The sequence below is a fragment of the Symphodus melops genome (assembly GCF_947650265.1).
Source record: "Symphodus melops genome assembly, chromosome: 2".
Taxonomy (NCBI): domain Eukaryota; kingdom Metazoa; phylum Chordata; class Actinopteri; order Labriformes; family Labridae; genus Symphodus; species Symphodus melops.
Genome location: NC_136692.1, coordinates 29,674,476 through 29,697,966, shown reverse-complemented (window position 1 = coordinate 29,697,966; position 23,491 = coordinate 29,674,476). Strand labels below are relative to the sequence as shown.

The following is a 23,491-nucleotide window of genomic DNA, read 5'->3' as shown; positions in this document are numbered from 1 at the left end:
ACAGTGTGAAGGGACAAAATAGCATGAGATTAAATGCATTAATTTCAGACGATCAGTGTTAACCAGTGAATTCGGACAGTCCTTATATAAATTATTTTGATATGTAGTGTCAATGTCAATAATATAAAAATAATATGATTTTTTTTACTGAGCAGAGTCACTTCCTTTCGTGTGTGCTGGTTGCCTGGCAACCGACGCTCACGGCAAAGAAAGACGCAAAACGTGACTGTCAATTAAACTTTTCATCTCGTAATTTTGACTTTTATCTCATTTAGAATTTTTATCTCATTTTGTAATTCTTATCTTTTCATTTCGACTTCTTATTTAACAATTTTTGACTATTCATGCCGCCCTTACGACTTTTTATTACACGCAATATATGGGCAATAAGTAATTGTCACTAATGCCAAGTTTGTATTTGTATTTATTTAACTTGCGGAAATGGTGTTCAGCTCGTTTTGAGTTAGACTTTCATACTGGTTGGTCTAATTTAATTTGTCCGACTCGATGACGTCACTGGAGTGACAGAGCAGCCGTACAGGGAGGAGGAGGAGGAGGAGGAGGAGGTGAATCTCCCCCCACAAGTTTACTTTGCCCTTTGAGGGAGATGAGTTTGAGCCTCAACAAACTTGCCGTGAGAGGAGCGCTGCCTCGGGAGTAAAACAGCCTGACAGCACGCTGAAATCTACCGAGTTCAGGACCACCGGCGGGCTATGGACGCTTCCGTGTAGCCGGAGTTTGTGCTCGGAATCCCGGGTTGTGCGCCTGCAGCTGAGCGGACCGCGCAGCGCGACGCCAGGCGGCTCTGGAGGAAACCATATCTGGTCAAAGTATTCGTTGCTGTCACACAGCGGGACCGTCCGGCTATAAATAGCGCTGCAGGAGGAGGTACGGAAATAAATGCAAAAATGATACTGGAGGCTGTGAACTAGTCAAATGAGTGAGGGCAGCATATGAACTTTGAGACAGAGCTAGTGTGCACTTCAAAAAAGAAATACTCGTAAAACTGAAGTTTCCACGTGGTCTTTGTGATTAAAGGAAAACTATGATTTTACACTTGTTCTTGTAATGTTCTCCCTCCTGTGTGGGGAATGTTTTATTGGCTGTTCAGTCATAATGGCACCCTTCAAGTCCTCACAGTCATCGTCTCTAGTAGGCCTCTACCAGTGGTTTACTGCAGCCACTCCATGGGGTTTAACCACTTCTTGATTGATAATGTTCAGTCATAGCCTGCTGTTTAGGATGGTATCTCTAATTGGCTCGTAAACACTAACTATGCAACTGTTACCAGAGGCTGTTTATTCTCATTTCACAAAAAAAAAGAAATTAAGAGTATTCCCACTTCTTTCGGCACTACTGGCCTATTCACTATTCAACAACTTTGGGGAACTCTCAGTGCAAGAAAGTGGTGCATCCCTATATATAGAGACCAAGTTAATGTCAGCTGTTCAGCTGTTTGAATGCATTCTTCAGAGTGTTGCTGTGTGTATGAACGCCTCATCAGAAGCTCGACTGACTTATTAAGACGATTTTAAAAAGGTCTTGAGCTCAGCTGCAACAGTGTCCCTTTCTGTATAAAATCTTCCTGCATAATCAGGCCGTCTGTCAACGAGGGCTGTGAGATGTGACAGTTGTCTGCTGGCATGTTGGGTCCTCAGCTCCTTTGTGACCTACATACATCGCTGTAGAGTAAATGGAGATCTGTAACCTTGGTTACCTGGAACGTTACTGTTTTCCTTATTTTCATTCAACATAATGTCCTGAATAAAAAAAAAAAAAACCCAGCACCTTTGGTCATCACTTAGGAGCTGTTGCTGCACGGCGTTTCATTTTGTAAAACATGCATTCATACGTGTGCTCTTCATGGCTTGGATAAGTAGTGAATCATATCTACCTTTACCTTAAAGTCACACTGATGGTTAAAGTGACATATGGGTCTCTGCCTGGTCCATTACGAGGAGAGCTTGTTTTACAGCCCGTGATGTAGAACTTCACAAAGTGGAGACCTACGACATGAGAGGAAGCCACAAGTGAAAGTGATGAGTTAAGTTTCCTTGTTCACTAAAACATTGTCGAGCTGCAGAATGTTAGAAATAAAAAAAAAAAGCAAAAGAATCTGAATACATAAAAATTACAACAAAATACCTAGCTGACATATGAAACCAAACCCAAGACCCATCATAAGAACTATCAGGACCATCACTATTCCCTTTATTAAAACCATCGTAAGACCCAGCATTAGACTCATCGCAAAATCCATGATATCATAGGAGCAGTTATTAGAGAAATCAGTAGAACCATCATAAGATCAATTTGAACCATCACTGGACCTGTTAAAAGACCCATTACAAGAATAATTAGTAGAACCATCAGAATATCCATCAGAACCATCACTAGACCCTTTATTAGAACCATTTCTAGACCTGTCAAAAGACCCATTACATCATCCGTCATAAGAACCATCACAACCTTCAGTAGTCAAATCACAAGAACTATCAGAACCATCCCTAGAACCTTTATAAGAACCATCAGAAGAACCTCCAAAAGATCCATCATCACACTAAGTAGGTCTAAAAAAAAGTCACAGACTTTTAAAACACAGACAGAAATGCTCCGTTTCATATGTGCTCTCCTTGTGATGTCACAGTGGGATTCTGGTAAGAAAATCCCCTCCCCTCCCCTGGTAGCTCCTCTCATGGACTCCACCTCCAGCCTAGAACAAAACCTTTGCACAGGTCGGCCATTTTTATTCTCACTACAGATGAGTGACGTCTCCTGAGTAAATTTAAAGAGACACACACACCAAAACAGAGCGTTCAGAGAGAGCTGGTTTCTACAGGGTCACAAACCTCCTCTGCTGCTGGATTCATGTTATATTTGGACCAAAGCACAGAAACACAGATGTTTCATTCAGACCACAGGGGGGCGCTGTTTAAAAAGAGCGATAATATGTTCTATTTAATGTCTGATGATATAATAATCATTTCAGTCAGGACAGATCTTACTGATTGGAGCTTTAACACAGAAACAAAAAGGAAACAGAAACACAAGGATACAAACTACAAAATAAAACAGGAAATCATTTTGAAGTGAGAAAACCACAAAATCAGCTAAACAAAGGTCAACCATGACACTTGGAAGTGAGAGTTTTTGGCCACTCTGAGAGCATGTGTGAGTTTCTCTCAGGTCTATGGCATGTAAAAAAAACCCCTCACATCTTCTCCACAGTGTTTATGTTAAAACTCAAGCAGAAAGATGTTATGGGTAAAAAAAGACGCCATTTTGGCTCTTTGCACTGCAGTGAGAGGGGCTGCATGTTCAGGTCTCAAAGTGACCAGTTGCTGTGTGACATCAGTGTGAAAGTTTTACACCCGGGCTTCTTGATTGATGATCATGAATCAGTGCTGCTATTCTGAGAGGTCTGAGGAATGAACAGGACTAGTGTAGAGGTCAAAGGTCAAGACTAGTGTTTTTGACTTTACGGGCCACCGTCTGGTTAGTTAGCCCTTGTCTTTCTGCTCCGTGAACATCAAACGACGCACAAGTGTGTCGAATGGTTGTAAAAACAAGCACGGGTCTGGTTGATATCAAGAGAGCATGTCGGACTCGTCCAGCGGCATTTATTGGACTTCAGCCCAGTTCTTCTTCTCTGGTTTTGGAAACTTGTCATGTGACGGAGCAAAGAGAGAAGAGAACAAAAGAGAGACTCACTTGAACCAACCTTTTAGGAGGTTATCAGAAACACCTGACCCGAAAACGATCAGCTCATCCACCATCAGTTCTCTGCTCCCACCGCTAACACTCACACAGTATAACAGGATCAGCTTTATTGATCATGTATTATTATTCACACACGGGGAATCTGTCTTCAGTAACTCTGCTCTCGATGTACAACAGAATAACATTACATGTAAACATAACATAAACAAAATGGCAGGTTGTTTTGGCGTACAGTCATCTGTAGCGCCTGCCTGAGGGGAGGAGCTTGGACACAGGGTGTGAGGGGTGTGCAGTGATGCTACCTGCCTGTTTCCTGACCCTGGACCGGTATAAGTCCTGGATGGGGGGGAAGGTTGACGCCTGATTGTCCGGTGCAGTCTGTGTCTGTCCAGTTTGGTTACAGATCCAACCACACAGGTGGAGAACATGATCAGCAGCTCCACCACCAGGTCCGGCTCTTGACTGCTTTGCTTGGGGGGCATTCAGTAATGTCGACTAGTCTAGAGTAGTTAGCCTCTCAGCGAGGAGGTTCCTGGTTTGAATCCCTGTCTGACAGGGAGCCTCTCTGTGTGGAGTCTGCATGTTCTCCCTGTGCATGTGTTGGTTCTCTTCAGCTTCCTCCCACAGTCCAATCACATATGTGGCTGGTTGTCCATCTCTCAGTGTCAGCTCTGTGATTGGCTGTAGAACAGTCCAGGATATAACCCCGTCTGTAGCAAGACAATATAATGTGGCTGTTAGTTCAGGCAGACTTAACCATAAGTGACCTGTTGAAAACCTGTGAAGGTAAGAAAGCTAAAGGTGCGTCTGTTGAAAGTTAGCTCGTCACACTTCAGCGTGATATTTAAAACATTTCCAACATGGTGACCGCCATCGTTTGTCTTCAAAACAAAACTTCACTGACACAACATCCATGTTCCTCAAAGCAGCCTGAAAGCTGACTCATGTTCTCAACATGTACAATTCATCCATTTCAAGCAAATAAAATATAATAATAATAAATAAATGTGGCTACTAAATCTGAGAAGAAGATCCTCTTCCTCTGAGCCAAACGCTTCTGAATCATCAGCTGGCCCTCAGACGTCGTAGGTCAGAATAAAGAAGACTACGTTCCTGTGTCTCTGTGTCTCCCTCCCTCCCTTTAAGTATGAAATCACTTCTCTGCATTCTTCCTCCTCCAGCACCGTGTCTTTGTGAAGCAGCGCTGCTGGTCGCTTGATGTTCTGTTGCCTTTAACCCTGAGCTGGGGGGACACGGAGGTGAGTAGTCATTGAGCAACAACAGATGTGACATCATTATTCATGATGATGATAATAATGATGCTTTCTCTGCTGATTCTGTCTGCAGATATAGATTCTTTTTGTCCAAACTTTGGGATCCCTGTGAGCATCTGGCTTCCTGCATTTGATCGTTCACCTTTGGAGGGGTTATCGAGGTGAGAGAACCAGAGCCCGGCCGATCAACTGGCCAGCTGATAATATCAGCCGATATCAAGGGACTAACTGTATCGGCTAATTTCTCAACTCAACAGTTTTTGTGTTTCTGCAATCAGTTTATTTTTCTTTGCAACATTAAAAATCACCTCTGCAAAAGTTGAAAACACGTTTTGGTTTTGTGGCTCATCACATCCCATTCATCAGCTTGAGGTTATCCGTGGGTGTTTGCAGGTCTGCTGTCCATCATGTCGGTGCTGAAGAAGGAGATGGATAAGTACAGGGACATAGACGAGGACGAGCTGCTGAAGAAGCTGTCGGAGGAAGAGCTGCAGCGATTAGAGGATGAGTTAGAGGAGCTGGATCCTGACGTAAGTCTGTGATATCGAGCCCAGAAGCAGGAGTTCATGTCACTTTGTTGGTGTGAGCTGAAAGTTATGTGTTCACGCGGGCTGGACGCCGCCCCCCTCATATACCACAGTGCTGCATGCTATGTATTCCTAGCTACCCATGTATGCATTCATTTAGCAGTGAGCTTATCTCCTGCAGGGTTTGAGTGTGATGATTGATCTGTGATTTCAAGCTTTCTTTGGATTCTGCCTGTGTAAAGACGTCCTTTCAATGATGTTTGGTATCTTCTCAGAGAGCACTGAACTCCATCCGTGATAGACTGAAGTGTTTCCTTCTACTTTGTCTTCAAATATCTCATTTAAAAATTTAAAAAAAAAAAAAACTCCCCAGAAAAGTGACGACTTGAACACAAACCAGCATGACAATAACTTTCACAACCAAGGGAGGTTTGAAAACAAGCTAGGTGCATCCACCACGTTTTCAGCTACTGCAGAAGCAGATAGCACCCCCTGCTGGTTTAAAAGAGCGTCTCAGGTGTGTGTGTGTATATTTTTGTGTCATCGATTGTCCATACGTGCATGCTTAGGTGTCGTCTCGAGTTGAGCAGAGGGATCCGGGACACGTTCTACTTGTAGCTGTTGTTTATTTCTGAAGATGATGCTAGCTCTGCCAGCTCTGTTCCCTCGGTGATGTATCACGGGGTGAGATGGCGACAGCAGCTGTAATAGCTCTCTGATGAATGTCGGACTGGACTCCCCCTCAATGCCAAGGGGATGACAGGAAGGGTATAATGTGCAGGCCTCAGTGTGTGTGTGTGTGTGTGTGTGTGTGTGTGTGTGTGTGTGTGTGTGTGTGTGTGTGTGTGTGTGTGTGTGTGTGTGTGTGTGTGTGTGTGTGTGTGTGTGTGTGTGTGTGTGTGTGTGTGTGTGTGTGGCTGATGCCAGCAGCGAGTGGGCGAGGGGTTTAAGTGACGTCAGCAGCAGAAGCAGCGAGAGGCCGTGCGTGCGTACTTCCTTTGCTTGTGGCTGTTTATGAGACGAACTTTTTACACAAAGTTAAGTGCTGCTTTTTGAAAAATCCTCTAACCTTCCCAGCATGACTTCCTGCATGACTTCCAGTAAGCCGCTGAATGTGCTGGGATCGTTGGATGATTCATTTGTTTTCAGTTATTGAGAGAGGCAGCGGTGTGTGTGTGTGTGTGTGTGTGTGTGTGTGTGTGTGTGTGTGTGTGTGTGTGTGTGTGTGTGTGTGTGTGTGTGTGTGTGTGTGTGTGTGTGTGTGTGTGTGTGTGTGTGTGTGTGTGTGTGTGTGTGTGTGTGTGTGTGTGTGTGTGTGTGTGTGTGTGTGTGTGTGTGTGTGTGCTAAAACACAAATACACATGGTGGTAGAGTCTGATGGCGGGCCTGTTTATCTCACCCTTTGGATCTGCGTTTCAACAAGACTCCGAACACACCAGTGACCCAGCAGCACTTTGGTTCCAGACCAACAAGATTAAAGTTGTGCACTGGCCAACTCAGTCTCTTGTTTGGGCAGGCCATCCTCGTGGGGGGGGGGGTTTGTTCAGGAGCTCCCAGAAAAGGGAGAGGTTAGAATATAAAGATAGTGACAAGCAGTAATAAGATATGAATAAGATACTTTCTTCAGGTCTAAGAGATAAGAGATAAGATAAGAGATAAGAGATCCTGGTGCCAGTTCCCCCGGTAGTCTAGGCCTATAGCAGCAGAACTATGAGCTGGTCCTAAGCCAGCCCTAACTATAAGATTTATCAAAAAGAAAAGTTTGAAGTCTATTCTTAAAAGTACCTAGTGTGTCTGCCTCCCGGACCCCGACTGGTAGACGATTCCAAAGGAGCGGTGCCTGATAACTAAAGGCTCTACCTCCCATAGTACTTTTAGAGACTATAGGCACCACGAGCAGGTGTAATGTTCTTGTCGGATAGTACGGTACGGTAGCATCAAGTCAGCAGTTCTCACAAACAACTGCACATGATTCACAGGGAAGCTAAGTCTTCGAGGTTACACAGTAACTGTAGACAGCCTAATATTCCTGTAAAGCCAAAACACATTCGACCACAGCAGTGGCCCTTAATGTGCACATTGTCCATTGACAGGAGGAAAGCTCCCTCATTGCCTTGCAAAGCGTTGCATGCATTGTTGCTGTGCAAACAAAAATGTGTGGATGTGCAGCCTTCCCCACCGTGCACGTGGTCACCGTGCTCAGGCGCCGTTAGGACACGAGCAGCGTGAGTGAGGAGCGGCACGGGACGGAACACTGGGGCCGGACATCCTTGAAATCTGATTGGCAGCCTCAAAATCCTGCATTATGATTGGCTATTTGACATTTCCTGTGGACTTAGAAAATGTCGACCGTCTGCTGTGTAACATTTTACAGTTCAGGAGTAAAACGTCCTCAGATACTGTCAGGTTGGTATTTGAATTGATTTGATTACTTTTACTGCTGGTTGCCTAAGTTGCACTAAAAGCTGAACTGTCAGCGCCTGACTCTAACAGACACGTTTATATTTCAGCTGTTTACAATATTTCTCTGCAGCAGCAGTACACAGTGTGTGCTCGGCGTCTCGGCTCCAAGCTCATCACTCCTCCCAGTTTTATTTTTACGTGCATCATTCTGTGGAGTGATGCACGAAGCAGAGCCTGCAGGAGGAGGCTTTGGTGGGGCTGAGGGAGGGCGCAGTGCTGCTGCAGGTCTCGTGCAACATAAACTGACAGGTGATTGTGGATGATGAAGTGTGAAATCAGTGCAGTTTAAATTGTCTGCCTGAATGAGCTCGCAGGCGTCGCCTCATTTAATCCCTGAGATCATTTTTATTTCTCACTCAGTTATTACATATGGCCTTTACTTGGCCGTGGAGCGCTGAGTCTCACAAACGTCAGGCCTCCTCTGCGTGAGTCAGGGCTCCAGTCCAGTCACCTTCGTCAAGAAATGTGGACCCCCTTGGGGGGCGCCGATAGCTCAGCGGCAGCGACAGCGCGCGTACCATGTTGTGAGGCTTTGCTCCTCGCGCGGGCGGCCCGGGTTCGCGTCCGGCCTGTGGCCACTTTCCCGCATGTCTCTCCCCACTCTCTCCCCCTTTCCGACTCTATCCACTGTTCTATCAAATAAAGGCAAAAAGGCCAAAAATAAATCTTTAAAAAAAAAAAAAAAGAAATGTGGACCCCCCCGCCCCCCGCGTGGATGTGATTTCACATAATGGTTTCCAACCTCCTCATCTCTTTTCTACATCTTAATCTGTCTGGAAGATTATTTTCCAGTGAGGCTTCTCCTCCCTTTGAAAAGGACATGGAGAAGATTTCCTTGAACAGTTTAACACAGCGCAGCATTAATTAAGAATTAAATGACAGTTTAAGAGTCTTTATTTGTTTTGGTTTTTTAAAGCATGCTACTCAACGGTTTGACTTTTTTTATGCTGTTAGAAAGAAACTATTTCCTATGAAAAAACTTGTGTGCGTGACACAGTTTATAACACCAGTTACTGAAACTCGTCGAGGCGTTTGGCGGTATCTAAATTCCACCACCAGGAGGCTCTCGATGTTTAAACTGGAGCTCAGAAAACTGGTACCCCCTTTGTTGTGACGTGTTCCTCCCTCTTATTGAAAGTGTGGAGGTGACGTCACGTTGAGCAGCGGTGGAGCGACACACAGAAGATGAATTGGCTCCACCGCGAAGGTGTACATATGACACGTCGGCTAAAACAACTTTCATTGCAGGTTTTGTCCGTTTAATTTCTCCTCTCGTATCCTGAGGCCACGTGTGTCCGATCTCTGAGCGTGGAGGTGAAACCCAGTGAGGTACAGTCGAGATGGACGTACAGGGAGCGGTGTGGTAAAAATATCAGCGTGCCTGTTTTCTGCAGCTGAACGAACCTGCGACTTAAAAAGCTCTGATGTGAGAGTGTGAGATACTCCCGACCGACTTCTCTATAAATACTGCTGTAAGTCACGTGAACGTTTATGAAGCACTAATGGAAAGGACGAGGGCGAGTGGACGTGCAGAAACTAAACATTGGAGCTGTGTAACTGACTTTGTTGTCCTGTTAGTTGTAAGCTTGAAGAGAGAGAGGGCCAGCAGGGGAAGTTTGAGTGCAGAGAGGAAAGATAAGATATGAAGCTATTCGTAGCTCTTTAGAGAGTCGCCTTTTAAATGTAGCTTGAGCTTGAAAGTAACACGACAAAGCAGTGAGCCTCTGGGAAATGTCTTTGCCCCGTTGCCCCGTTGAGCTGGAGCCAAGAGAGTGACTGACGTGGGACTTACATTAACCAGAGCATAGATGCTGTCCCTACATAGATATATGTCTGACTTTAATTTAAAGGCCACATATTATCATCCTTATTTGACACTTTTGAAGATGTCTCAGAGCTCCTCTTCATCATGTGTGTGAAGTGTGTTGTTGTAAATCCACTCTGATCCTGTATTTGATCACGTCTATAAACCCCTCTATTTCAGCCCTGCTCAGAACAGGCTGTTTCGGTGTCTGTAGCTTTAAATATGTAAATGAGCTGTGTCTGACCACGCCCCCTCTCTGGAAGGGCTCGGGTGTACTCGCTGCTTTCTGGCTCCATGACCTATTGTTTACAGTGAGACCATAAAGAGGTACTGTTTGCACATGGCTCTATTGCTCTGAGTTTACATACACAGACGTGTGAATAGTGCGTGCATGTCAAACTGCTCCTGCAATAATGAAACATAATGGGAATTCACAGAGTTGGACACAAACATGACGCTGTCACAGAATCAATATGAACGTCTAGGGCTGTAACAGTAAATCTGTTTAGACATGATTAATCACTAAATTAATCACATTTTTGTGTTTGAAATTCCGTTATCTTAGATAAATAAATTTTTTAAGGCTTTTATTTTGAATTTTTCTACTGTCTTAAGCAGAGAGTACGCTAAATGCTGTGTGCTTTTATTTTGAAATAAAGTAAGGCCCTTCTGGTAGATGGAAGGTTAGGACAGGAAGTTAAGCACAGAAACAGGAAGTGCTTAGGGATCCCAAAGTGACGTCAAAGAGAGAGGACACTGAGGACCACTATCTACGGAGAGACTGAAGGGACAAAATAAATACAGAGACACTGAGGACCACTATCTACAGAGAGACTGAAGGGACAAAATAAATACAGAGACACACTGAGGACCACTATCTACGGAGAGACTGAAGGGACAAAATAAATACAGAGACACTGAGGACCACTATGTACAGAGAGACTGAAGGGACAAAATAAATACAGAGACACTGAGGACCACTATCTACAGAGAGACTGAAGGGACAAAATAAATACAGAGAGACACTGAGGACCACTATCTACAGAGAGACTGAAGGGACAAAATAAATACAGAGAGACACTGAGGACCACTATCTACAGAGAGACTGAAGGGACAAAATAAATACAGAGACACTGAGGACCACTATCTACAGAGAGACTGAAGGGACAAAATAAATACAGAGACACTGAGGACCACTATCTACGGGGAGACTGAAGGGACAAAATAAATACAGAGACACACTGAGGACCACTAGCTACAGAGAGACTGAAGGGACAAAATAAATACAGAGACACTGAGGACCACTATCTACAGAGAGACTGAAGGGACAAAATAAATACAGAGACACTGAGGACCACTATCTACGGGGAGACTGAAGGGACACAATAAATACAGAGACACTGAGGACCACTATCTACAGAGAGACTGAAGGGACAAAATAAATACAGAGAGACACTGAGGACCACTATCTACAGAGAGACTGAAGGGACAAAATAAATACAGAGACACTGAGGACCACTATCTACAGAGAGACTGAAGGGACAAAATAAATACAGAGAGACACTGAGGACCACTATCTACAGAGAGACTGAAGTAATGCTGCCATCCTGAGTTGAGTCAGTCATTTATGATCCAATCATGTCCCTTCTCATCCACATCCAGAACGCGTTGTTGCCAGCTGGGATGCGGCAGAAAGACCAGACGAAAAAAGCTCCGACGGGGACGTTTCAGAGAGACAACCTGCTCGCCCACCTGGAGAAACAGGCCAAGGAGCATCCAGACCAGGAAGACCTGGTGCCGTACACGGGCGAGAAGAGAGGTAAGAAAAACCTTCTGGTGACACATTCAGAACGTATGAGATTCAAACAACTGATTTATAAAAAAACAGCGAAACAAACAAAGTTCTTCTGAACATTTTCAGAACAGTTTGAACTTTTGTTGCTTCATTAACAAATTGTGAATTCTTATGTTGAAGCTCAAATTTGCTGATCGTTGTTTAAATTTTAAATTTCTGTTGGACCGAGTCCTCACTACTCCAAGGTATCTTTATCGTCTCTGTCACTACAGATCGTACTGATCGGACCTTTAAAGACGTACTTTCAGTTTATTATGATGGCTTTCTAACCGCAGGTCTGAGTCTCTGAGAAGTAACTATGAATTTGTGACCTTTAACCTTTTGACGTTGAACTAGCGTCAGCTGTGTAACAGAACCGCTCTGTGTTTTTTCTTTAACGCTGTGGCAGTAGACTTCGTTCCACTGAGGATGAAGATGTTGACATCGTTTCACTTTGAGCTTTTTAACCCTGTCGTGAACAGTTAGCGACACTCGGGTTTGTATGTGTGGGATCAGGAGAGGACAACGCTCAGGGCGAAGTCTCACCATGCCGCTGCCGGCAGCTCGTGTTTATACGGGGGATCAAAAAAATGTCCGGCTGAAACTCGAGGAGACCAACACACACACACACACACACACACACACACACACACACACACACACACACACACACACACAGAGAGCAGTGAAGACATAAATCTGAGGGTCAGTCAGACATGGTGACGGCAGCCTGCGGTCAGGGAGACGTGATGAAGGGTCCTCAGTCAGCTGTTATGTAAGAGAGCCGCTCAGAGATCACAGTCGGCTACCTTACCTTACTTGACATTTACATTTGAAACACAAACCACTGCAGGCTTTTCTTTTTCTTGGACTAAACCTGAAGAAGAAGAAGGCGTGTCCACAGAGAGCTTTGTTTTGCTCTATAAGTCACATGATGAGACTTTAATAGGATACATTAGGCATGTGGTGTCGAGCGCTCTCAGCGGCCTGAAGTGCAGTGAAGATACCTCTGGAGGTCTGGAGGTGACTCGTGTACTTGTCTGCTGCCTCCCTCCACAGTGTTCACACGGTGTGTGTTTCTCCTTTGGTGTCGTAGGTAAAGCCTGGGTGCCGAAGAAGATCGTGGATCCCATCATGGAGAATGTGACTCTGGAGCCGGAGCTAGAAGAAGCCCTGGCGAGTGCTTCTGATGCTGAACTCTGCGATATCGCAGGTAATCACACACACACACACACACACACACACACACACACACACACACACACACACACACACACACACACACACACACTGAACCATTAGCATACATACATTAACAATTTCTTGCCAGTATTTTGTTCTTTGTAAAATCAGAAGCTTGTTCTGTTCCCTCAGATGTGATCACCCTGAGCTTCAGGGCTGGCCCTTCTACGATACACAACATGTATTGTTGCTCCACAGTTCTGGTTCTGGAAGTAAAAATCCCGTTTATTGTCCCCAAAGTGGATTTGAGGTTCAGAAACCGTGATGTCATAACCATCGCAGGTAGTCTGACCACGAGCTACCCGAGTGTGACACGATGGTTTGTGCTCCTGTCGTTTGTCTGAGCTCTGATTGGTGGAGCTCGCTGTAACCATGGCAATGTTTCTGGGTGTGATTTATACGTCCAACAACACAAACTACAAGAAAGTACAACAGCTGTATTAACAGTATCAACATGATCAAGAAGGATCATTTGCAAGGGATTGTGGGATGTGTAGTTCATTGACTCCACAGTCTTTTAGCTAGCTCAGTTTTTAACGCCAAATCAAACGTTTTTCCTGAGTGTGCGGGTTTCAGGCTTTAAATCTCTGGATGTAAAGATTTTGTGAAATGTCAACAGAAGATTTGAACGTGGAAGTGTACTTTCAGAACCAGAGCCAAGTGGGCCGGCTCTATTGGAATACACTTGTTTATCATTATGGTCAGTAGGGAAGAAACTTTGCAAAAGTCCGTCCTGTTTTTAGGATTTTTAGGCTAATAATAAAAACAGTATTTATTGATGTTCGTCTCCTGGATCTCATTGGTTGACTCTTCTTTAGCTCAGGTATCTGAGCCTTCATCATCTCCTCTCACTAATCAATAAAACTCCATCGTGGCCTCAGAATCACCTCATTCATTTGCTTAACCCTAATCTTCTCCATTTCCTCCAGCGCTCCTTCCACCTCACCTCCACCCTTCCCCTTCATCCCTCCATCTCCTCCACCTTCTTCACCCCCTGCTGGATATCTCTGTTTGCTAGCTGAACACCATCCAGGGTATCTGCAGAGAGCACGCACTGCTGCATGTGAACACTGAGCTCAGAGTTTTTCCTGCCACTGCCTGAGTAAAAGTTCTGCCTGAAGTTTTAATGATCCGATGTGAGACAGGAGGGTGAGGTTGACTTTCTCTCCTGTGATTGGTGCATTTTTACACCGCTTTTCTTCCACAAGGTCCCAGAACTTTAAGTTCCAGGGCCTTCTCTTTGAGGAAATGGTTCCTGTGGTCCAGACTTTATCAGGATTAGTCTTAGTCCCCCCCTCCCTGTTCATCTACTGGTCCAGCATGTACACAGTCTGATACAGGAGGCCTAGTCCCTAGACCTTTAGAAAGGTCTCTTTTAGGAACCAGACCCTGGTTCACATAGTTCTTCAAAAGGTCCTTCGTTCTGGGTGGGAAGTTCCTGCGGTCAAAAAGCGGCTCATGTTCTTCCCTCTCTGCTCCTTCATGATGCCGTCAAACTCCAAAATGTCTCCAACGGGACAATGAAGTGTTTGTGTCATACCTGTAGCATCGATATGAAGGAAACCATCATCATCACAGCGTCAGACTGTGACGCTGCATTTGGCTCCTCCTTCTGCGTCGTGTGAGGCGCATGTGTCAACGAGAAATTCAGGAAGCCTGCTTGAAAGTGTCTCGAAGCTTTTCAGGCGTGCATGTGTGAAGACGGCTTGGACTGAATCACGCAGAGGGAGCCATGCGTTCTCTGTGATGTTTGACTAACACCTTTGCATGTATGAATCTTTTTTATCAAAAAGCCTTTTACAGTGACGGGAAACGTTTAAGTCTGGGAGACATTTCATGACGCTGAAAAAGTCCCCAGGAGTTGTGGAAGGTAGCGTGCCGTGTCTCCTCTAAGAGCAGCGTGTGTTCCTTTAACTGTTTATGTCTTTGCAAAGCGCCCCGTCCTCATGCTCTCCATCTTTCTGACACACAGATGAGGTGATAATCCTCCCTGAATCATTTCGTTTACACAGCGTCCTCAGAGTAGCTGCTCACTTTAGAAACTTGTTTTAGCTTCCCTGCTGCCGGGACGCCTTTTTCCCACGATGAAACCTTCCTTCACACGAAGCAGGTGGAGCTGCGGCTGCACAAACAAAGCCCACATCTTATTCCTTAAAGCAGTATTAACGATTCTTAAGTTGTGAATCTGTCTGTGTCACGTTTGACTTGTTTTCTGCTTGTAGTTTTGTGCATGGGGGGGCGGGAGGGGGAGGGGGGGTGACATGACAATCAATACATCTATTGACGTGTTTCAACATTTCCTCTGTTTCTTCTTCTACCACTCTGTCTGTTTCCTTTGTCCTCTCCGTCCTCACTCAGTCTTCTTGCTGTCTTCCAGCCATCCTGGGTATGCACACCCTGATGAGTAACCAGCAGTACTATGAAGCCCTGGCCAGCAGCACCATAGTCAACAAGCAAGGCCTCAACAGTATGCACACACCCCGGCACATGCACACAAACTTATGTAACTGAGTCTCTTATCTGCTAGCTGAGCGATCTGTCTTCACTCGGACACATGTGGGTTTCTATCGAGGACTGAGTTAAACCACGCCAAAACAAAGCAGATCACTCAACTAGTCCGAAGCAAATACGAGCTCACTGAAGAAAAATGTGGAGGAGAGGAGGAATGATCTCATGCTGGCAGAGCGCTGCTTTACTTTATTAAAGATGATTGACTCACTTACAGTCATTGTTTGCACTCGGAGCATGCTCAAATATAGTTACACATCCCAGACGTGTAGCGTGTCATCACATGTGTTTCTATAGCATCCTGTCTTTGATCACACACACTTTAAAGAGCCATCTGTTATGCTGCATGGTGGCTTGTAGTGAAGATTATCTTCCCGCTCTGAGCTGGGACAGAGACGCGGCTCCTTCACTTTTAAAAAAAAGCCTCATGAAGAGTTTGTTATTTTCTGATTGATTTGGTTTTCTAGAACGACAGGAACGTTTCTGACACTCGGCGAAGAGGCGACAGCGAACGACATTCTCGGCTTTTATCTCAAAAACTTGAACGTCCTTAAACTGGACTTGTCGCTCGTGCATGAACAGAATCCAAACATGATGAGAGGCTCTTTCCCTGCGGTGACTCGTTTAAACAGCAGTGTGAATGTGTTGAAGGTGTGATCCAGTGCACCCAGTATAAACCAGTCCCCGACGAAGAGCCCAATAACACCGACGTAGAAGAGACCCTGCAGAGGATGAAGAGGAACGACCCCGACCTGGTCGAGGTCAACCTGAACAACATCAGAGTGAGTGTTTAAAGTTCTGCAAAGGCTTTCAAACCTTGTATGTTTTAAACATTCATGCTAACGGATGTTTGAAATGAGCTCTCTTGAAGTTTTTGGTTTAAAGAAGAAAAAGAAGATGTCCGTTATTAATCCATGCAAAATACACTTTTTTTTGTGTGCTCCATCAGTATGTGTTTTTTTCTCTTTAGAACATCCCCATCAAGACCCTGAAGGCGTACGCCGAGGCTCTGATCACCAACACTGCGGTGGAGAGGTTTAGTATCGTTGGAACCAGGAGCAACGACCCCGTAGCCTTCGTGAGTGGACAGTGTGGAGTTTCTGTCAGAGCCCGGCCCAGGGAGATGACATCATGGGACTTGGATTACCTGCTGTGTGTGTGTGTGTGTTTGTTTTTCAGGCCCTGGCTGAGATGTTGAAGGTGAACACGACGCTGAAGAGCCTGAACGTTGAGTCCAACTTCATCACAGGAACAGGAATCCTGTCCCTCATAGGGTCACTGCGGGGTAACACCACGCTACAGGAGCTCAAGATCGACAATCAGGTACAAACTGCCACGCACGCCACGACACGACGCCACAGAGCGACACGACACGACGCCACAGAGCGGCACGACACGACACGACGCCACAGAGCGGCCCGACACGACAGGACGCCACAGAGCGACACGACACGACGCCACAGAGCGGCACAACACGACATGACGCCACAGAGCGACACGACATGACGCCACAGAGCGACACGACACGACGCCACAGAGCGGCACAACACGACACGACGCCACAGAGCGGCACAACACGACATGACGCCACAGAGCGGCACGACACGACGCCACAGAGCGGCACGACACGACATGACGCCACAGAGCGACACGACACGACGCCACAGAGCGGCACAACACGACACGACGCCACAGAGCGGCACAACACGACATGACGCCACAGAGCGGCACGACGCCACAGAGCGGCACGACACGACACGACGCCACAGAGCGGCCCGACACGACACGACGCCACAGAGCGGCCCGACACGACACGACGCCACAGAGCGGCACGACACGACACAACGCCACAGAGCGGCCCGACACGACAGGACGCCACAGAGCGGCACGACGCCACAGAGCGGCACGACACGACATGACGCCACAGAGCGGCCCGACACGACAGGACGCCACAGAGCGGCCCGACACGACACGACGCCACAGAGCGGCACGACACGACGCCACAGAGCGGCACGACACGACATGACGCCACAGAGCGGCACGACACGACACGACGCCACAGAGCGGCACGACACGACACAACGCCACAGAGCGGCACGACACGACACGACGCCACAGAGCGGCCCGACACGACAGGACGCCACAGAGCGGCACGACGCCACAGAGCGGCACGACACGACATGACGCCACAGAGCGGCCCGACACGACATGACGCCACAGAGCGGCCCGACACGACATGACGCCACAGAGCGTCACGACACGCCAGACGCAATACGACAAAAACACGACAGTTACGAAAATACAAGACAGGCGTAACCCAAAACAACAAACACATCTCCTTTCTATCCCCTCCTTCATGCCTCCCTGCTCACCTTCTCTCTCGCCCTCTCTCTCTCTCTCCCTCTCTGTCTCTTGCCCTCTGTCTCTCGCCCTCTTTCTCTCTCTCTCTCTCTCTCCCCCTCTGTCTCTCTCTCTGTCTCTCGCCCTCTCTCTCTGTCTCTCGCTCTCTGTCTCTCTCTCTCTCTCTCTCTCTCTCCCCCTCTGTCTTTCTCTCTCTCTCTCTCTCGCCCTCTCTCTCTCTCTCTCTCTCTCTCTCTCTCTCTCTCTCTCTCTCTCTCTCAGAGCCAGCCGTTAGGCAACAAAGTGGAGATGGAGATAGCCAGCATGCTGGAGAAAAACACCACGCTGCTGAAGTTTGGATATCACTTCACCCAGCAGGGTCCACGCCTCCGGGGCTCCAACGCCATGATGAACAACAACGACCTGGGTGGGTGACACGCACGCACACACACACACACACACACACACACACACACACACACACACATTGCATCTGTCAGCGTGTGTTGCTGCACACGCCGGTGATGCTCCTTTGGTTCTACTTTAATCACACTCTGATGAAAGAATCAGAGTGACATCATCAACCAGCAACTCGGCAAAGCGGCGCGGCCAGAGAGCCTCAGCCAATCAAAACATCAGCTTCTCAAATCATGACATCATCACCTCAGAAAGAGCGAACAAACTAATGAAGGAAATGGCATTTTAATAACTGGTGATTTCATGTTTTACTGTGTGTGTTTTTTTTACAGTGTGATGCTCATGTCAATCTGTGCTAAGAGTGTTTGTGCTGTAATCCTGTCGTAACGTTTCCCCCCCCCCCCTCTCATCGTCTCGAAGCCCGGACTGTCAGGTCAGAGTCAGACGGCTCCTTCACCCTCACTCTGTCCGTGCCTGAGCTGGAGAGAGCCTTCGGGAAAAAGTTCAAGTCCAAGACTAAGTAATGAGAGCAACGTGTGTCTGCTGAGGCTTTCCTCTGTTCTTTGAGCGCTGCCTCCACCTCTCGTACTCCTCTGCTCCTCTGCGCCTCCCTCCTCACTCCTTTTCTCCTGGTCTCCAACCACAACTGGCCCTGCTTTCCTCTGTCGTCAGTGTGCATCTTCTGTGTTTCCCCAAAAAACATGCAAGATCCTCTGCAGCTCAAGTCCACACACTGGAATATACAGGAAGTCTGGAGGATCCATAACCAGCTGATTTACCGTTAGCGCTCTTTGTCGGGTACTTCGTTTTCACCCGCGGGGAATTGAACTCTTGGTCGCCAGAGTTTGGGTCCCCGCAGGTGAGAGGACAATCCAAAAAGCCGAACCAAAACGCAGTGCATTGTGGGTTAAAGTTAGCATTGCTAACAACCCCAGCCTTCAGTCGTCCTCACAGGTTAATGTCACACAGCGCTCCGGTCGATCTGCCGGTTTAAAATATCTCCATTTTATAGATTATAATTCTGCCTCCCTCCGCAGCATTAGAGCCGGGTGGCTGCTGTAACATTTGACAAAGTGCAGAGTGAAAGTAAAGAAAATGAAAAATGTTCTGGAGCTTAAACACACTGACTGATCTTCCTCCTGAAACTGTCCACCTCTTGGTTTCCCTTGAGCTGTTTCCTGTCTCCTATTGGCTGATCTGTGACGCTGCGGCCGCCTCTGTGGTCCAGTGAAATGTTCTGGTCCTGATCAGACTCTTCTCTGAAACAGCTGCTTCTTCTTTTCCACGATCGTCTGGATGATTTACTTCTCCTCTCTTCTGCCGTCAGCCTTACTTTCATCTGAAGCTTGGCTGTCGACCGGCTTAAATTGCTGATTTGCAGATTGTATGATGATGAGTAAAACCTTGTAGAAGAATGTTTGTTGTCCTGAGAACTGCACGTTTGAAGTTGGAGATATTCTCCTGCATTCTGCTCTTGATTCCTTCCCTCGTCTCTCGTCTCGTGTCCTTTCTTTTGTCTGTGCCTCCTCACCCTTTGTTCATGCGCTCCTCTCTCTCTCCCTCTGCAGTAAGAAAGAGAAGGCTTGAGGGAGGACCCATCTTCCCCAAGTGTCGGACGAATGTGTAGAAACCGGAGCTGCTCTCAACCCTGTGATCCCCCTCCTCAACCTCGACCGTCTTCACACACCTCGACCCCTCCGCCTCTCGTCCTCTGACGGCCTGCAGAGGTCCGTGAACGCACCTTCAGGTTCAAGTGTCGGGAGTTTGGAGGCGACCTCTGACCTCTTTCTCTACTTTCTCTGTTTAACGTAGACTGTTCCGGAGCCCTGAGTGCATGCAGACGGGGAGATTTTATACAGATTATTTAGTGTTCTTTTGGGAGTTTAAATTGGACCCAACGCTTGAATTGCTGTAACTCGTTGTACAAACTAACAAGACAAGGCCGACTTTGTCATGATGAATCATTTCACATCGCTTCGAGAGTGTCGGGAGGTCTGCTTTTACACGACGGCTCGCTCAAAGATGGCGGGGAAGTGTAAGCCCTCCCTGTTTCTCTGTAGGAGTCGAATGAATTCTAATTCTTCTGTAAATGATTTGTGCTTTCTTTAAAGCTCTTTAGTTCTTTAGTTATCGACTGATGGATTGATAAAGCCGACTCCTGTGAGATGTGTTGCTATTTATTAGCAGAGCGTATTTATTTGCGACATTTAAAGGAATGACAAGACGTTTAAATACACAACGAAGATTGGATTGATTTGGCTGCAGAGTGTTCAAACTTTGAGTGTCTGCGTATCAAACTGTAAACTCTGAATGCATCGTGCTGCCTTCAAGGACTGCAGGGGATTTCTGCTAGCTGGGAATAGCAGAGTTTGAGTTCACATAAATAAACCACAGAAACAGTATTTGTATTAAAACTTTATAACCCACAGACAAACATTTAAAAACCAAGTTTGTCAACACTTTTGAAACTTTTTGATACCATGTCTTTTAAAACGATGTAATCTCTCATTTCGTTGACGGTTCATTGTGGAAAAGTACTGAAGCATTTTCAAAGGATGGATGTGCGACTGTCCAGTAGATGTCACCCTGGAGCAGCAGCGTAAAACCAACACAAACACCCTCCACTCACGTTCACACAAAGGTTAAGAACGCACCATCATTAAGCACCATTAAACATGAGCAGCAGAAAGATGGAGCCACGATTCCTTGGGCATGCATCGTTGTGTTAGCATGCTAATGTTAGCGCTCTTTAGCTAGCTCTTAGCTTCCAGTGCATGTAAACTGAAACACAATAACTGTGATCCTCATCCAGATAATCAGTGAGTATGTTCTTCTTCTTCTTGACTCAAACAGCTTTTATACACAAGGGGAGGAGCCATGTAAACACAGCTCTGACAACAACACAGCCAGCAGGACTCCAGCTTCTCCCTCACTGTAGACAGTCAGGACTCACACACACAATCACACAGCACACACTGGATTTCTGCTGTATTTATGTGAAACATGTCGCACACTCTTCCTTTCATAAGACAGATGCAAAGAGGAGTGAAGCCGTCAGACGGCTGTTTAAATTTAAAACAAGAAAGTGCTCTTTTTTAGGTGCCTTGGACTTCTGCTTGTGTTGCTGCATGGTATCCAATCAGTGTTTTTTACCTCGTTGGTACTGAAGTTTAAAATGCAGGTGTCATATCAATGTTAAAGGACGTGATGACAGCCTGAAAGAGCAGCTTTAACCTGCATGGACTGCTGTTACACTCCATGATTGTTTTAACGTGCATTTACTGAAGCGTTCTTTTAGAAGTGCCTGAACCCAAACGGTGTTTTATTTCAGCCGTCTAACTCTTCAGTGTATCTTTTAATCTTTTAATGTCCGACTGAGGATCCAAACCGGAATATATAACAGCTGATTTCTTATTCTGCTGTTTGTTTGTTGATTCGATGCCCAAAAATGCTCAAATCATAAATCTCTCTCTCTCTCTCTCTGTCTCTCTCTCTCTGTCTCTCTCTCTCTCTGTCTCTCTCTCTCTGTGTCTCTCTCTCTCTCTGTCTCTCTCTGTCTCTCTCTCTCTCTGTCTCTCTCTCTCTCTCTCTCTCTCTCTCTCTCTTCTCTTTCTCTCTCTCTGTATGCTGTATGATGAGAGAGAGAGAGAGAGGGTCTGCACACTTGACTCAGACCCCCCCCATCAGTGTTTCTGTGACGACACGGTCTGTGCGTGTTCCTGCATGTTTAAGGGTTATGAGGTCACACATCTCTGCTCCGTGTCGAACCTGTCCGTGCTGCAGGTGTTCAACAAGTGTCAGCTCTGAATGTAAACATGAGTGAAATAAGAAGTCACTGAGTGCTCGAGGTGAAGACGACTCCTTTCGCTCGGTCTGTGTGTGCGTCCTGTTTGCTCATATTTTAGTGCTTGATTTGTGTTTTCATAGGTAGTTCACCTTTTTTTTTTTTTTTTTGGTTGATTTTATTTTATTTTTTTTGTTTGTTGTTTTTTTTTGTTATTGAAATAAATAAAGCTTGAAATAATACCTGCTCTCTGTTTTTAACCCCTTCGGACCCTGCGTCCATTGGAATGGACATGACATATTTCTGTCTCTAAACCAATAAATACTCTGTAATTGGATGAGGTCAGCACTGCTGGTTACTAACTGGGTCCTGATTATCCAATCACAATCATGTCCTGACTTTGAGCATGCTCTGAGAGAGTGTCAGACCTCTGACAAGACCAGTATGGTGAAGCAGCTCCAGAGAGGGAAGCGCAAGTGCCCATTTTCAGTCAAAAATATACATTTATGTTCATGCTGGCCAAAAAAACTTTCTGTCAGTATAATTTTAACTGTTACAAGTAATAATATATGAAGTTATTTTGAACATATATCATGTATTTAATTTAGAGGATTTTTTCAAAGTCTGATGTCCATTGCAATGGACAGCAGTAGTTGGGCGAGTTAAGCTAACACCCAAATGTTAGGTGTTAGAATATAAAGAAAAAGCATACTTGTAAGCTTTTCATTGGTAAAGCATGATGTCATGGTTCAGTTATTCATAGTTATGCAATTTTTGATATATATTCTTTGTACATAATGTTCTTGTAGAGCAGGGGTAGCCAACCCTGGTCCTCGAGGGCTACTATCCTGCATGTTTTAGATGTCTCTCTCTTCCAACACACCTGATTCAAATGATTATCTCGTCATCAAGCTCTGCAGAAGCCTGATAATTATCCTGATCATTTGAATCAGGTGTGCTGGAAGAGGGAGCCATCTAAAACATGCAGGATAGTAGCCCTCGAGGACCAGGGTTGGATACCTCTGTTGTAGAGTATAAAGTCAAAGAATTCCTTGAACGTCTAGTAAGGAGGGTGCCCCATGCTGTCAGATGGTTTGTTAGATAGCTGGGGGTGGCTCTGCAGGACTGTGTCCCAGGTGTGGGAAAGTTGGTATGTTCCTTCATCCCGGTTTGCAGTCCTTGGTGCCCGTTTTCACTGTCTCTTTGATCCACCGGTGGAACTTTTTGCTTTCTGTCCATATGACCTTGGCTGCATCCCAGTCCATTAGGTGGTTCTCTCTCATGCAGTGGTCTGAAATGGCTGATTTCAGATTCTCCTGCATTACTTTCATTCAAGAATGATAGGCTACTGATGACTCAAGAATGAAAGCAATGCAGGAGAATCTGAAATCAGCCATTTCAGACCACTGCAAGAGGGAGAATTCATCCCGGTTTGCAAAAGGTCATAGCAACTTTCCCCACACCTGTGACACAGTCCTGCAGAGCCACCCCCAGCTGTCTAACAAACCATTAGACAGCAGGGGGCACCCCCCCATCCCATGCAGAGCCACCCCCAGCTGTCTAACAAACCATTAGACA

General features: G+C 46.1%; 1 protein-coding gene across 4 annotated transcripts; it reads left to right on the top strand.

Annotated features, from left to right (window-relative positions):
• Positions 1–421: 421 nt before the first annotated feature.
• Positions 422–22,155, top strand: tmod1 (tropomodulin 1; the record flags this gene model as incomplete). Of its 4 annotated transcripts, XM_079335202.1 has the most annotated exons (13): positions 422–888; positions 4,902–4,979; positions 5,068–5,155; positions 5,388–5,524; positions 11,451–11,607; positions 12,719–12,835; positions 15,242–15,331; positions 16,024–16,154; positions 16,343–16,450; positions 16,552–16,695; positions 17,995–18,139; positions 18,550–18,649; positions 19,698–22,155. In XM_079335202.1, the coding sequence occupies exons 4-13, from the start codon at positions 5,402–5,404 to the stop codon at positions 19,714–19,716; spliced, it is 1,134 nt and encodes a 377-aa protein (XP_079191328.1). In that variant the 5' UTR covers positions 422–888; positions 4,902–4,979; positions 5,068–5,155; positions 5,388–5,401. The 4 variants fall into 4 exon arrangements, with proteins under 4 accessions (XP_079191328.1, XP_079191331.1, XP_079191330.1 ...); XM_079335205.1 differs by lacking the exon at positions 15,242–15,331; XM_079335204.1 differs by lacking the exon at positions 18,550–18,649.
• Positions 22,156–23,491: the final 1,336 nt, after the last annotated feature.